The sequence below is a fragment of the Sander vitreus genome, chromosome 2 (genome assembly GCF_031162955.1).
Source record: "Sander vitreus isolate 19-12246 chromosome 2, sanVit1, whole genome shotgun sequence".
NCBI classification, from domain to species: Eukaryota; Metazoa; Chordata; class Actinopteri; order Perciformes; family Percidae; genus Sander; species Sander vitreus.
The window spans coordinates 27,742,403-27,758,377 of NC_135856.1; the positions used below are offsets into that span (position 1 = coordinate 27,742,403).

Below are 15,975 nucleotides of genomic sequence, written 5' to 3' on the forward strand. Positions count from 1 at the left end.
CCTGCGTACTGCTTTAAAGTAATTTTCCTGCTTCTGTAGTCTGCATATATGCTTTTTGTTATGCAGGATCTGAGTTACAATTTCTTAAACATTTTCAAATAGGCAGTTGTGATGATTATGTAATCATGGAGCAAGACCTAAAAACAAACAGGAGCTCAGTGCTTACTGCCTGTCATGAGGTCACCAGCTGACTGTCATGTTACCTGAGGGAGGGGAGGGGGGTGTGGCATTGTCTGCAGTCCTATGTAAACAGATGTGAATAGCGTTGACAATTTGGTTCCTTCCAAAATAAGTAAAAACAATGCACATTACACCAAAGTAGTTTTGATACAGTAAAGTCTGTTTTTCAAAGTTGAATGGTAGGCTTTTGTGAAATTTGATATAAAATAAATAAAAGCAGGTTTGTCCTCACAAAAGTTTCCCAACGTTTTTGAAATACTTATTTTGCAATCTGAAAACTTGAGCAACTACCATAGACGTGCAAAATACAACAATGAAGATAATTCTTATTTGTTGGATAGATAAAAAACTCCCACTCATTTCTACCTTGCAGACCAGATGGCAGAATTGTTGACATTGTTAGGTGTCATGTTTAGATAGGCAGCAGTGAATGAAGTGACTGTCTCTGTTACATGCACTATGTGAAATAGAGCATGACATGGATGTATTTCATCTATGTGCCAGTGCTGCTGGTCGTCAGCTGGTTAAGTAGTGTGGTGTTTGTTGCTGCAGGCACATTGAAGTGGTGATGCAGGAGATACAGTGTCCTGTGCCATTATACTTAGTAAAAAAATAAATAAAAAAAATCAAACCATATATACAATTTGGTAGGTCTAGGACGATATGCTTTTGTCCCGATTTTATTCTTTCACGATACATTGGTGCCGATTCGATTTGTATTGCGATTTTTATTCTAGAAGCGGTTTTCTTTTCCTTCTTTAACAAAAACAAAAGTTGAATAATACACTTAGAGACGATATATCATCAGGCATTTCTAAATACTTAATTGTTTTCTAAAAAGAATGCACATCGCAAGTCAGTCTGACATTTATTTCATTTGTAAAGAGGTACATAACATGTATTTCAGTCTGTTTTGGTGCAAGCGGATAAGGTGTAGTCGGCGTTGGCGGTCCCATATAAACGGAAAACATTTAGGTGAATCATAGGTAACAAGAGAAGAGGAAAAAAATATGGATTCTAGGGGAAAGAATCCATTTAAAAAATTGTCTACAAAAAAATCATGATACTTTTTTTTATTTCACCCCTAAAATTTGGGCAGCAGAGATCATAATGGAACAGGTATCGTGTGCATAACTAGAACTTGTAATCTTTGCCTATTTCATCTCATACCTCTTACTGTTTTGTAAACATTGACCTGTGTTTTGGATGTGACTAAGGATCATATGTTCGGATAGGCTACCTAGTCATTATTAGATTAGTTCAAGGTTTTAACTTTTTCATCTGCCTTTTTGTGTTTTGTATACAGGTCCTTGTCACGTGTTTTAAATCCCTGCATTCATAGTCCCTGCAACTAGAATCCAAATCATAAACAAATGGTACTGCTTTTGAATATTCATTGTGCTTTAATGTCACCTGCTGCAACAGCCTGTGTTCTGTCATTTGTTGTGAAAAATCTGTTTTGTCTCGTTGACTTAAGCCATTAAATTGCCAAGCTTTGATGGTGCTGGGGTCATTGTAGGATATGATACAGAATAACACAAGGATACATCAGTTAAAACTGTTCAAGCTGCAGCCTGTAACCTTTGCCATGTTTAGACAACGGATGTGCGATTGTGGATAGAATCTGTCATTATATAATTTTTTTATATATATATATGATTTATTTACTTGATAAACTGTTAATAGATCACAACCAGGTTGGGAAATTAACTTTTTTGCCCACCAGCCACTGTGGCTGGTGGATGCTCAATTGTACAAGCCACTTATATTTTTTACCAGCCACTTTTTACGGAATTCAAATTTATAAAAGAGTTCACTAGCATATTTTGAATTGCTTCAATACATTATTTTTTTTAGTATTAATACATATTTTATTAATATAGGCAAATAAAAAGTGATGTGAAATAAGCCTGCGAGACCATGGTAAAATAGTGTTTGGTCATATTTTACAGTAATTGTAGGCCTACATGTTTAATGAACAAAAAAAACATTGACTCATCTCTCAGTAACGTAGCATTAAACCGTCCCTCCAGGATTTCGCAGCCTTTTTTTTGAGATTGTTGCGGCCTAAAATGCCTGATTTTGCAGGAGCTTTTGTAAAAAAAAATGCGATAAAAGTTGCAATGTCTTTTTGTATTTTTGTTGCAATGAAGTTGCGAGAGACAGTGAAAGTTGCTTTTTTTTTTGTATAGTTCTTTAAAAATAAAAAGGAAACTTATTTTGGGGAGAATAAAATTACCAAAAAGGCTCATGATGCTGCAAATGTTGGTATAATATGAAAATGGCTGGTGGATTTAAGACAAAAAGTAATAATTTATTGAATGAATCAAATTTGAAGTGAACTGAGCAGCAGACAGCCGGCAGGATTCAAACAGCAGCAGCTTTCAGCGACTGAAAAATCGTTACAGCGTACGTTGATGTTTAATGCAGGTTGGCAGGACGGTCTGAAATGTTTTGCACGGTCTTTCGTGGTACGTTTTGTCAATGCGCCACTTGTTCGAAAAGTAGGCTACCTTCTCTTTTTCTTTACTTCGCCCTCAACATTCGTACATTCAGAGCTAATGCTGACTCCGCGGCGGGCCTCTTAACACCGGGGATATGTCGCCACATGTTTTTAACCAATAATTTTCGTTTCGTCTGTACCTCAGCTCAGCTACACGGTGTCTCGGACTAGCGCTGAAAACTACTCGACAAAAGTCTGGAGTTGACGGAAATATGCGTGGTCAAAGCCCCGGCTGTGAACGGTTTTATTTCCTATAACTTCACAATAAAAGTCCTCCGTTATTTTGGTATTTGAATGTTTTTATTATGAAGCAGCAAAATTCTGAAATGTTGGGCATTCATTAGCTCATTAACTCCTATAAGCATTGTGCATTGTTTCTTAGCAACAGCATTCTTTGACAAAAGCTGTCCAATCTGTTACAAGGAATGTTTTACAATCCACCCGCCACTGTGGCTGGTATACAAGGCAAAGTCACCCACCACTTTGAAAAAGTACCCGCCATTGGGTGCTAATTTCCCACCCTGATCGCAACTATAAATAGGAATGTCTGCTTTTTGCTTATCCAGCAAATGATAAGGCTGATAAATTATAATGCCATATCACATTGATGAAAAAATCCTATTAGAAATCCTGTAAATCCAATATTGCCATAAACCAGTCCTGTTTTTTATTGCAGTAATTCCTGTAGTGGCTTAATATAACTAATGACATTTAATGGGTAGCCTAGTTGCTACCTCCATAGAAACAATACTCTGACAACTCTGTATCCATGAAGCCATGATGTAGCCGTAAGGCCCCGATTGTTCCTATGGAAACTGTTTTCATGCAGTTTTAATGCAGTACTGCTGCCGTGTGAAATGTGCTGTATTTGAAAGGATTTTCTCAGGTTATTGTGAAACTGAGCCTCATTTTGCAGACTTATTTATTAAACTGCGGAAGAAAGATTAAACACTGTTATTACACAAATCAGCTACAATAAAACTTGTGCACTGCTGGTCATATTTACCCTCCAGACATGCACAGTGTAATCTAGTGAGGCAATAGTTTGAAGTTTGCACATGGTTCAGCATAATTTGATTTTTTTCCAATAATTCAAGTTACGTGATTTGTGAATGTCGCGACGGATGCTCTGTACTTTGGGGGAAACACATTATTATTGCTACAAAGTAAGAGAAAGGAAAAATGTAAGGACTTTGTTGATGTGTTTTTTCGTGTCGATAATTTTGATTTTTCCTCCACCGTAAGAAGAGCATTGAAATGATCTGTGGGATGTACGGATACATTTGTTAATCCTGAGGGAATTATTCAAGGTCTTCACAGCATAATAACCAACACACAACTGTATCATTAGTTAATGGATAAATAACACTAAGTATGTAGAAGATACTGTATGTTGTGTAAAACGTGCCTCTCTGAGATCAAGAAAAATGAGGATTGTCAGAACAACATTATCTAGCCGGATTACCAATTACAACAAACGCAGCAAATCTTCAGATATGCTGTGTTCATTCAGTAATCCTGCATACACAGTGTGAGAACATGTACAACAAACTGGAGGTTTTATTCTGAGAAATACAGTATACTCTGCCAACACTGGCAGAATTTGCTGCCTGCTGTCTAACCCTTGGAGTCAGGGTGGAAAAGATGTAATGCCAGTTTTAGTTTCCCACAGCTATTCCAGTTTACTGCTTGGATTTCCTGGTTTATTCACAGTGAAATCATTATTTATGCAAAAAATAAAACCTAAGACGCACATGCACCGTGAAGCTTATCAGGGCATTTGGTGGTGTACCAATGTGCATCAAACCTCCTTGATTAAGAATATCATCATAGTAGCCAGAAGGCAGTTTGCCATACCAGTAGACTTTCATCCCACAGAGCCTCCTGATGTGGTTCTTTCTAGGCCACAGTGTGAATGTAGAATAAATGGGTTACTGTTTGCTGTTTTGACCATATTGACTAAAGTGCTTTTTTTATTTTTTTTTTATTTCCTTTTCAGGTGGAGAAGGAACGAAGAAAAGATGGTCTTCCACTGGAAGACGGGTATGTTTTATTTTAGTTTATTTTCTATGAGAACAGCATGAAATGGCTCTTCTGTGGGCTTTTTCTTTTTACACATTTGTAATGCATTACACATTCAGCAACCCTAAATGAAAAGACGTAATAGATCGATTTAAACCATCCCACATTGCCAGTTCAAACAGTGGTCAGAGAAAGTCACACATACATTCAGCAGTTTAAAAGAATCAGTTGTACGAAGTTAATGAAAGGTGTCCACCTGTTCATGAGTGGCACTTGTGAATATGTCGAGACTTTGCACCAAGCCACATTATTACCAACAAACCCCAAACCAGCATACAGATTGCATCATACTGAAGTGTTTTCTCATGTTTAGTGTAGACTATAATTACACTGTAAGACACAGAATACAAAGCAGGGTTGTGGGTTTGGTTTGTGAACAGCCCAGTGGAAAAACAAGCCTACCTCTGCATCACCAGAGAATGACTGTGCTATAGTACATACAAGAAGTTTTAATGTAATGTGAACATATTCCACAAGCTATAGTATAGCACTGTTAAAGGGTTGATTTGATATGCAGAATTAAACTGTAGATATGGGGTGACATGTTTTTGCATTCACGCAGACGAGGTGTGGTTTCAGTTTAATAGGACTGAAGGTTTCTAAAAAGGCTTTTAAAAGTCTTTCCCTGTATGCAGGCTGTGTTGTTTCTGTTGGTGAGTGAGGGGGTGTGTGACGAAGAGAGTTCTGGGGGCGTGTGTTAGAGAGGCACAGAACCAAATTCCTGGCTAATTTTAGAACTCCTTGAAAGAAAAAGGAGGGTCGGTCTGCCTTTCCCAGCTGTTTTTGTTCTCGCAGAAAATTCTTTGAAAATTGTTATAGCAAAATATCAACTATTATTTAGTAATAGCTTGCTCAGAAACAGAGTGTCTTTGTTTGTCCTTGTTATTAATGTTGAATATATATATTTTGTAAGTCACACATTACATTTGTACTTGCTTCTGCTCCTTGTTTATCTTTTTTAGAGAAGCAATGTCATAGCCCGTCATATACCTAAACTGGGCTACATACTGTATTGTGTTTCCCACACAAGTGTTCCTGGCATAGAAGTTTGTAGTAACAAATTACAGTTTGGCTGACTTGTCTGTTCAAGTTGTTTGTATTACTTTGCATGATTTTAATGGTGGTACCTTATGATATTCTATAACCCAACATGAGAGAATCATTCAGTTGTGGCAGTAGTACGAAATGAGTTTGATGTCTAAATTCAAAGACGAGTGCTAATGCAGCCTAGCAAAAAATTTTTTATCTCCTGCAACTGTATGTAGGAGCCCCAAGACTGAGTCAATCTGAGTAATAGATAATTCCAACTTGGGCATGGAGACTAAAAATCTATATCAGAAAGCCTGCAATTCAAACTTGGGCTATGTGGTCGGGGGGTCGATCAAATGAAAAGATGCTATTAAGTTGCATTATGGGAAATGGAAAGATTCAGTGTTTTTGGAGCATCACCCATACTAGAGACTAAAGCCCCTTTCACACAGCCTGTTCAAGGCACGACTGATGTGCCTTACTGGAAGCCGCCTCGCCATCTGTGTGAAAGTTACGAAGACGGAATCGGGGGCCGAAGTTGTTGGGGACAAAATGCATAAAGTTGGCAATGTCTGGGTCCTGTCAGGTTTTGCGTGGTTGCTCAGCGGTGCGAACCGCCTCGCACACACTAGCCACTGTCGCTGTTGTGTTACACGTCATGCCCCTTTTGCTCCCGGAGTGCCAGCATGTTATGTGAAATCACACACTGGGTCGGCATTGTGCTGCTGTTGCTTGGTTCAGTCTGAATAAGCAATGCAGACATACGCTGTGGCACTATTACAAAAAGTCTTGTGTGAAAAATGCTAAAAAGTCAGGATTTCGAGGCCTGCTGCTTCGATTTTGACCTTTTTTTGACCCCAACATTATGAAAGTGCACTAAATCGCTGGAGTACTACTTTAAAGTGACATTCAATTCAATTATATTCATAGTGTCATATCATAACAGAAGTTTTCTGAGGACATTTTCACAGATTAGGTCTAGACTGCACTCAACAATTCCCCCCCCCCCAAGAGCAAGCATTTAGTGTTACATTAAGTGTTGATATAATGTTAATCTGGTTAACATGCAGCCAACTGTTGCTGAACAGTGTGGGAGTATGGCTATTTTGAAGTCTAGGGAGGTGAGAGGCAAAGGAGGCTTTGTAGTGCTGGATGACCTCGAACTGTGGGTTGTGAGGCCTCTCGTGCCAGGGTTATCAGGCACTTGGCAGGCCTGCCATCACTCCTGTCCAGCCTAAAGAGCAAAGCAGGCTGCAGATACATAGGTTAATGATATCATTGTCTGCATCCGGTCTTGTGTCGAAATGTCCTGGCTCTTTTCCTTGTCTTTTTTTATCTTTTTTATTTTTACTTTAATCTCCACCACAATCACTTCTCATAATACCCGTGCTACGTCATTCTGTTGAGTTAAAAAAAATCTTCCTGGCACGAACATTCTTTTTACTACAGTATAGTGTTAATACTGTGGCACACAGGGTTTTAATTTAACTGTTATATTTATTGTTTCTGTGTCTTCTACAAATGCTTGTGAACACCAGTTGACCTAAACTCTCCACTGGTCCTAACCTCTCCCCTCTCCCCATGGCTCAGGTCACTGCTAACATTGACTTTATTTGAGTTAGATCCAGGGGATCAAATAGCGCCAAACATAACTTGTTATTTTTGTGCTGTGGACAGAACACTTGGACTACAGCTCAGTGGCATGCTTGTTGAGAGGCTGACTTTTTCTGTATGGCCAGCTGCTGTTGAATTCAGAGAAAATTCTAAGTTACTAATACATATTACAAGGTAAATCCTTCCTCGGCCTTTAAAGAAGCTCACAGGAACCTGGCACAACTAACTATTGAAGTTTACTTTTTAACATTAAATCTGGCTTTTGCATATTGAAACTAAGTAGTTTTACACCGTGACACCCCGTATGCACATTGCACGCTGTCTTTTATTCCAGATCGTTATATGAATCTGCTTTTTAATTAGATAAATGGTATTTTGATATTGAAACTGCGGACATCAGATTTCATACAACAAGGCCCGATCTACATCAACGTTCTGCCATCAACCAACATTTAATTTCCCCTTCACATTTGACCCCTCATATGCTCACCCACACACACAGCATTTTAGCTCTGACTAACCCAGTTTAAAGTTATGTTTGACATGTTATGAATTTACAATTATAACTGCAGAGAGAAGGAAGCAGTTTTGTAATAGAGTATAGAGTGTCCCTCTTATCAAGTCAAACACCACTGCCAGCTTATTTGTTCTTTGTGTTGTAAAATTTCACTTCTTATCATGGGCTAAATCCACAGCAGAGGGAAAGAAGAAAGTGAAACATTGTAATTTCACAGGTGGTAAACCACGGGGCAGTTCTTAAAAGCAGGTGAATGAACAGGTGTGTGTGTGTGTGTGTGTGTTAAAAGTGAAAGGCAGATATAATAGTATATAATACCCTTTTTCCACCCAAATTAGTGTGTGCAGGTTTTTTTTTTTTTTTTTTTCTGCTACAGCTCTCCGATACAGTGGACAAAGCTGCAAACTCACTAATAAACTCCTTTACTCGCTCTGCATTCACTGTCATTATCTCACTCGTACCCTTTTCTCACTGGCCAAAAAAACCACCTACAGCCACTAACATCTGGCTTTTGTCTGCAGTGGGAAAGTTACAATCTGCATTCACTCCCAGGACAAGTGACTCTGCAGTAGATATGAGTATTCATCGGCTCCAGCTCCGATCGTCAGTGATGGAAACGGGACACGCTAATTTTCAACCCTTTTCCGCGCGATAATACTGTGATGTGCGTCACCTCCATCGATAACTCAATCCCGGCCACAAATTCCGTCCGTCTCTGCCTAAGCAGCGCTCAAACATTAAATTAGTTGGCACTGAGTTATAAACTGAGACTGATTAAGTAACCGATGTATAAAAGAAGTAACCACTGTGACATTTTAACTATCCTCCATGCTGCTTTCTACTGTCAGTACTTTTAGTACTGCACTAACCCTATGTTGTAGGAGTAGCATATGTCTTTTGGAGAATAGCAGAGCCAGCACGTAGTCATTTGTCCCAGGACTGATGTATGCAACCTTTCCCATTGCAGACAAAAGCCAGATGTTAATCGGTGCAAGTGGGCTTTTGTTTTAGCCAGTGGGAAAGGGGTATTATTGTTAGCAACACTAGGTTGCAATATCTGTCTACAAATAATGTCACCCATTTGACAGCAGTGTGGTTTTAAGTACATAGAAAAGTTTAAAGTTAAATAAAAGAACTGTAATCTCTGATCAGGTCTCTCTAGCCCACGGTGAATCATGTTATCAGCATTATAAAATAAAAAAGGACAATGAAGGTTTTTTTTTCTCCCATTCAGTCCTTAAGGGAACAAGAGCTAGATGGTGTCAATGTATCCCTCTCAAACATGTTTGTGTGATCTATGTGTGTGTTAATCAGTTTTATACTCTGAATTGGACCTTAATTCACTGAGATACCATGGAGTAGGTGCAGTTTATTTATTCTGCAATAATCTGAATTACATTGCTCTGATCATAATCAAATATGTGTGCATGTATTGGTGTGGGTGGGGGCCAACATTACAAATTAGATTTCTTTTGGAGATTAGGGGGCTGCACGTGTTAAATTAATTCAGATGTTTTCTTCAATTGTGTTTTGTCTGTTTGCATGTGTTTCGTCAAGTTGCAGTGCGTTTGCCCCTGTCGGCCACCGTACTTTTCATTTCTTTCCTTTTGATTTTGCATCCTTGTCAATTGACTACATAGACAAAGCTGCTGCTTAGAAAGCAGTCAGTAGAGCGTGGGCACAGGCAGGTTATCTATGTAAAATACAACCAGCAAACTGTTGCCATTTTTAGCAGAAATAACGTATCTGAAATCTACATCACCACTAGTTAAAATGTCCCTTAACCTGTGGTAGTGTACATCATCTTACATAATTACAGTGGTGTGAAAAAGTGTTTGCCCCCTTCCTCATTTCCTGTTCCTTTGCATGTTTGTCACACTTAAGTGTTTCGGAACATCAAACCAATTTAAACAAAAGTCAAGGACAACACAAGTAAACACAAAATGCAATTTGTAAATTAAGGTGTTTATTATTAAAGGAGAAAAAAAATCCAAACCATCATGGCCCTGTGTGAAAAAGTGATTGCCCCCCTTGTTAAAACATACTATAACTGTGGTTGTCCACATCTGAGTTCAATTTCTCTAGCCACACCCAGGCCTGATTATTGCCACACCTGTTCACAATCAAGGCATCACTTAAATAGGAGCTGCTTGACACAGTAAGGTCCACCAGAAGATCCTTAAAAGCTACACATCATGCCGAGACCCAAAGAAATTCAGGAACAATTGAGAAAGAAAGTAATTGAGATCTATCAGTCTGGAAAGGGTTATAAAGCCATTTCCAAAGCTTTGGGAATCCAGCGAACCACAGTGAGAGCCATTATCCACAAATGGCGAAGACATGGAACAGTGGTGAACCTTCCCAGGAGTGGCCGGCCGCCCAAAAATTACCCCCAAGAGCGCAGCGACGACTCATCCAAGAGGTCACAAAAGACCCCACAACAACGTCCAAAGAACTGCAGGCCTCACTTGCCTCAGTTAAGGTCAGCGCTCATGCCTCCACCATCAGGAAAAGACTGGGCAAAAATGGCCTGCATGGCAGAGTTCCAAGGAGAAAACCACTGCTGAGCAAAAAGAACATCAAAGCTTGTCTCAATTTCTCCAGAACACATCTTGATGATCCCCAAGACTTTTGGGACAACATTCTGTGGACCGATGAGACAAAAGTGGAACTCTTTGGAAGGTGTGTGTCCAAGTATATCTGGCGTAGAAGGAACACTGCATTTCATAAAAAGAACATTATACCAACTGTAAAATATGGTGGTGGTAGTGTGATGGTCTGGGGCTGTTTTGCTGCTTCAGGACCTGGAAGACTTGCCGTGATAAAAGGAACTATGAATTCTGCTGTCTACCAAGAGATCCTGAAGGAGAATGTCCGACCATCTGTTCGTGTACTCAAGCTGAAACGAACTTGGGTTCTGCAGCAGGACAATGATCCTAAACACACCAGCAAGTCCACCACCGAATGGCTGAAGAAAAACTAAATGAAGACTTTGGAGTGGCCTAGCCAAAGTCCTGACCTGAATCCTATTGAGATGTTGTGGTATGACCTTAAAAAGGCCGTTCATGCTCGAAAACCCTCTAATGTAACTGAATTAGGACAATTCTGCAAAGATGAGTGGGCCAAAATTCCTCCAGGACGCTGTAAAAGCCTCATTGCACGTTATCGCAAACGCTTGGTTGCAGTTGTTGCTGCTAAGGGTGGCCCAACCAGTTATTAGGTTTAGGGGGCAATCACTTTTTCACACAGGGCCATGATGGTTTGGATTTTTTTTCACCTTTAATAATTAACACCTTCATTTACAAATTGCATTTTGTGTTTACTTGTGTTGTCCTTGACTATTGTTTAAATTGGTTTGATGTTCCGAAACACTTAAGTGTGACAAACATGCAAAGGAACAGGAAATGAGGAAGGGGGCAAACACTTTTTCACACCACTGTAATTGAGCTTGATGCAACCATTTTTTTTAATTTTTTTTAAACAGTACAGTATGTAAGTGAGTAAGTTTGTAATTTTGTCTCCCAGCAGCGGACTACAAACAGTGTCCTGTTAAACACTAACCACATTATCAAAACAGAAGTCTGTACACCACTGTCAGACCTTGTAAACTTTAGCTGTTCCCACTGTCAACAGACAGAACTGAGATCAGTCTGATATCCTGCACATTAACTTTAAAGATTAACACTTTTGGAACATTTACACTGGACTGGAAACCACCACAAATATTGTAAATGAGATTGGCAAATTGGATTGCTTCCTTAACAGGAAACTACCTACTCAGAACATTTGCATTAAATATATAACCTTGTCCTGTACTTTTCAATGGTACGTATTCATGTTCATCATTGGGATTGTTTTGGACATGATGCTTAAGTTATTAATCTTTTGCTCTTTTTTTTATTTATTTTTTGAGAATGGGATGTTAAAGCAGCTTGACAGGGAGTCCTGGTGTGTTTGCTTGGTCCAACAACTGATTCATTGTTTAACCTTTAGAGTCTTGCAAATCCCACAGCTGCTTCCTTCCAGTTATTAGGAGTTGCTTCATGAGACATGTCCCAGCATCGGCAGAATGTGTCCGCAATCGTTGATATTCATGCTAGAAACTGTAAAATGCTCTATAAGAATAATCAAATTTAGTTTTTATGAGACAAAGGTACAAATCTAAAATGTTAGTCTAGATATGTAAAGACAGGGTTAACATCAGGAAGAACTCAGACTTAATCGAGGTAGTAGTTGTGTAAAAACGTGAGTTGCCTCAGGGCGAGCTTTTCATTTCTTGCAAAATTCTTTATTACTAATGTTCACAAGTGTTTTGAAAACATGCAAGCTTGCGAGACTAAGCCTGCACGTTGTGCGTTTTCTGTTACTAAAGGCACAACAGGCGTTTTGTCATATTTTTATATTAATATTATATTATATTCGCGGGGGCAGCAGCGCCTCCGGAAAGCAGCAGAGACGCGCCCAGTGGAAAATGCCCGTCCACTCTCGCTGTAAAAATAAAGATGAGCAGCATGCCATCCGTGGTCTGTGCAGCTTTAGGTTTATAATGGACGCGCTCTGCTGTGGGCGTATGTGCTCCAAGTGTATTTCTGCCGTAGTTTCGGTTTTTCACCTCCGATGTAGCGCAGCGTTCAGCCACTTCCCTAGCTAAACTTTGTGTCATTCAGAGACTAGAGTCTCAAACGGCATAGACCAGAGTCTCAAACGGGGCTCTGAGTCTGTCAGACGGTCTGAGATCTACCGTATCAGCAGAGCAATCACCTAATGCACAGCAGACTATGTTGCGGGTGGATTATTTTCAGAAATATAGTGACTTTATTCTTGTAATAGCCTATTACAACTCCTCCAAATCTCAGAGAACACAGATGGGATGAGTTGTATTTTGAATGTGCACAAAGTTTTGCAGCAGGGGCCAGGCCAGTTATGGTTAGGCCAAATGTTGATGCTATTTAACTAACCTCTACAAACTGGGCAGCTAAAATAAACATGCACTGCCTATTAACAAGCTGGGCAAGTTCTGGGCTGTTGTAGCTGTCAGTGGACATTGGAGCAGTTTCAAGAGAGAGGTTCTTTATTTTAAGAATAGAATCTTAGGAATAGAGTTAAAGGGTAATTTCGTTTTTTTATTTTTTCAACCTGTACTCTATTTTCCCATGTTTTTGTGTGTAAGTCACTGATGGGAACAACAATCTTTGAAATATGGTCCTGTATTAAATGAGAATGTTGTGACTTGTAGCCGCAGACCGGGCTCTGATGTAATCCTATAGGGCAAATGTGCATCGTCAATTTTGTGTCTGGCAACATTATGGAAAGAAAACCTCTTTAAAGTGCTCATATTATGCTTTTTGGCTTTTCCCCTTTCCTTTGTGTTATATATCTTTTTTTTATGCACGTTATAGGCTTATAAAGTGAAAAAGCCCAAAGTCCACCCCAAAGGGACTTACCATCTCCAACAGAAAACACTGTTCACAAACTGCTCCAAACAGCTCTATTGTAGTCCAGCCTTTACTTCCGTGACAAACGTGCTTCATTTTGTAACACCTATAATGCTCGCCTAGCTGCTAGTATGGCACGCCCTCATACTCTGCTTCTGACTGGCTAGCAGTACTTACTGCGCATGTGCGAGTCCCAACAAAGATGGAACAGAAGTGAGATGTCTCACTCTGTAGCTAAAACAGAGAGCTCAACACACAGGGTGAAAAGAGGAGCTGCAGCAATGTGCAGTACAACAAATAAGTGGTGTTTTCTGAAAATTAAACCACATAAACCTATTCTGGTACAACCTCTAAATACAATTATGAACCTGAAAATGAGCATAATATGAGCACTTTAAGACCTTTTTGTTTAACCAGAAATAGCTCTGAGCTCTCTAGCGCTAAACCCACCAGACTCCATTTAAAAAAACTAATAATACTTTTAGTGTGTATAGAGTCAACAGATTTTCACATGTCAATCAGTAAACTGCCTGGGAAAACCCTGATGAACTTCTGGCAAATTTGAGATTTGCTCTGCTAGTCAGTCTGGCCAAGAGCCCATTCAAGCCCATTTCCAATTTTTCCAAATCGAAGCACCATTCACAACCGATGACGATAGTGTAGCGACAGCAAGCAGCTTTTTGTTTACATTCAACATGACGGCCACCAAAGCGCAGCAACTCGTTGATGCTGCTGTCGCTGCCAAGTCACCCGGATCGTTGGTCTGATTGGTTGAAGGACTATCCAATTGCGCCCAGAGGCATTTGAGTGGCGTCCCTTTGGAAATGGGCTGTGGATGAACCTTGCCCAGACCCACTCTCAGTTACAACTGAGAAGGGTCTGGTGTCAACCAGGCTAGTAAACTGTGTTTATTTTAACCAAAACTAGAGTTGTGATTGTTGGGAAAGTTGAAGGAAGACCAAAAGGGCTTTTCATATTTTGTTTTTGAATCAAGTGTAAGTTTACGATGCTTAAATTACTGTTTATTTACATGGAGTGTGGTGTCTTTAGTGCAGTGGTAAATGGAGGATGATAGCAGCTAGCAGCTGACCTGATGACAGCAAGGGCCACAGGTTAAGAGGTCCCGGAGGTTTGGCCTACTAAGTAGCCTGCCTACAATTTTAAGCGAGAACAAAAATATATAGTTTTTATACAGACTTTTGTATACATGATATATTCTAGTGTATTATCATTATTTGTTTAACGTGCAAATATTTTTTTTTTTTTTTACCTCAACCTCATACCAGATAAAGACCTGCGCACCCCCTGTGATCTTTGCCGCCCCCCTGAGGGGTCCCTGGACCCCAGTTTGGGAACCACTGCTTAAGTGAACGCATTGTTTGTTTCGCTGACGGTGTTGTTCGCCGACAGCAGCGATCTTGTTTAACACTGGACCAATGTCAAAGATTGTTGTTTCTGTCAGTCACTTAGACACAAACATAGGGTTGAAAAAAAGGGCACTCCTTAAAGATGACTTTTTAACACTTGAACCGTAGTCCTTCCACTTCCTTGCTTCTGTTGGTCATCAGCTGTCTGAGTCTTTCGTCAACTGAGTCCAATCTTGCTTTTACTCATGCACACATATACATGCACAATCTCAAATCAGCTGCTGCTTCCCTGCTTCAAGGCACCCATTCCCAAAGCTCATTATCTCACACACACACACACACACACACACAACAAAAACACAGTGGAGCTCCAAAAGTAGCTGCTGAAGAAAGATTGGAGAGGAGAGTTTCCTGTTTTAACTTCGGCTTGTGGTTGGTTGCTTGTAGCGTTCCATACATGTTGTGCAAAGCAACATAGATTGTAGCAGCTGCTTTGTTGGTGTACAGTAGGAAGTCTTTATATGACATTGATATCTGCCTGTTGTGGGTTAAGTACATTCAACTCATAACTGATTTAAAAATAAATCTCATCTCTCAAGTTTTCTATTGCGTGTTCACAGTGCTTTTCATAGTGCACACAGTGCCTGAGGTGGGACAAATAATTGTACTAAATGTATCTTGTTTGATTGAAACTGTTATTTGGTAGTGAGGATATTCTTTTGTTGTGCCCAGCTTAAGGAAATTCCTTAAAACACAATACACCGTGGGTCGGAGAGAAACATATTTTCAATTGCTCTGTATGTCTGGCACATAATGCAGAATTGACAATAAAGTTGACTTGACTATTGATTTAGCTGTTAAAAGTATTTAATGGTTTATTAGGAAGTGTGGAACCTTTTTCTTAAAGGGGAACTATGCATTAACTGAACAGCTTAGACAGTTCCCTCTCCTTCCAGCAACACATAAACCACCTTCAATCTAGAGTTAAGTGTAGGATTGGTTTCCTATTCCGCAACAGGGCCTCCTTCACTCACGCTGCCAAACTCGCTTTGGTGAAAATGACAATTTTACCAATTCTAGATTTCAGTGGTGTCATATACAGAACTGCCTCAAACTCTCTCCTGAAAAAACCGCATGTTGTCTACCACAGTGCCATACGTTTTGTGACCAGAGCCCCTTATAACACCCACCATTGCAACCTCTATGCATTAGTTGGCTGGCCCTCGTTACACACCCGACGCCTCACTC

The 15,975-nt window shown here is 39.8% G+C and overlaps 1 protein-coding gene across 2 annotated transcripts in view; it reads left to right on the forward strand.

The window, feature by feature from the left end:
* Positions 1-15,975, forward strand: part of tmem131l (transmembrane 131 like) — a 43,985-nt gene that overhangs the window by 1,430 nt on the left and 26,580 nt on the right. For both annotated transcript variants that reach the window (XM_078263763.1, XM_078263771.1), the window contains exon 3: positions 4,683-4,726. In XM_078263763.1, the coding sequence (XP_078119889.1) occupies positions 4,683-4,726 (44 nt within the window). The remainder of the gene's footprint in view (positions 1-4,682; positions 4,727-15,975) is intronic.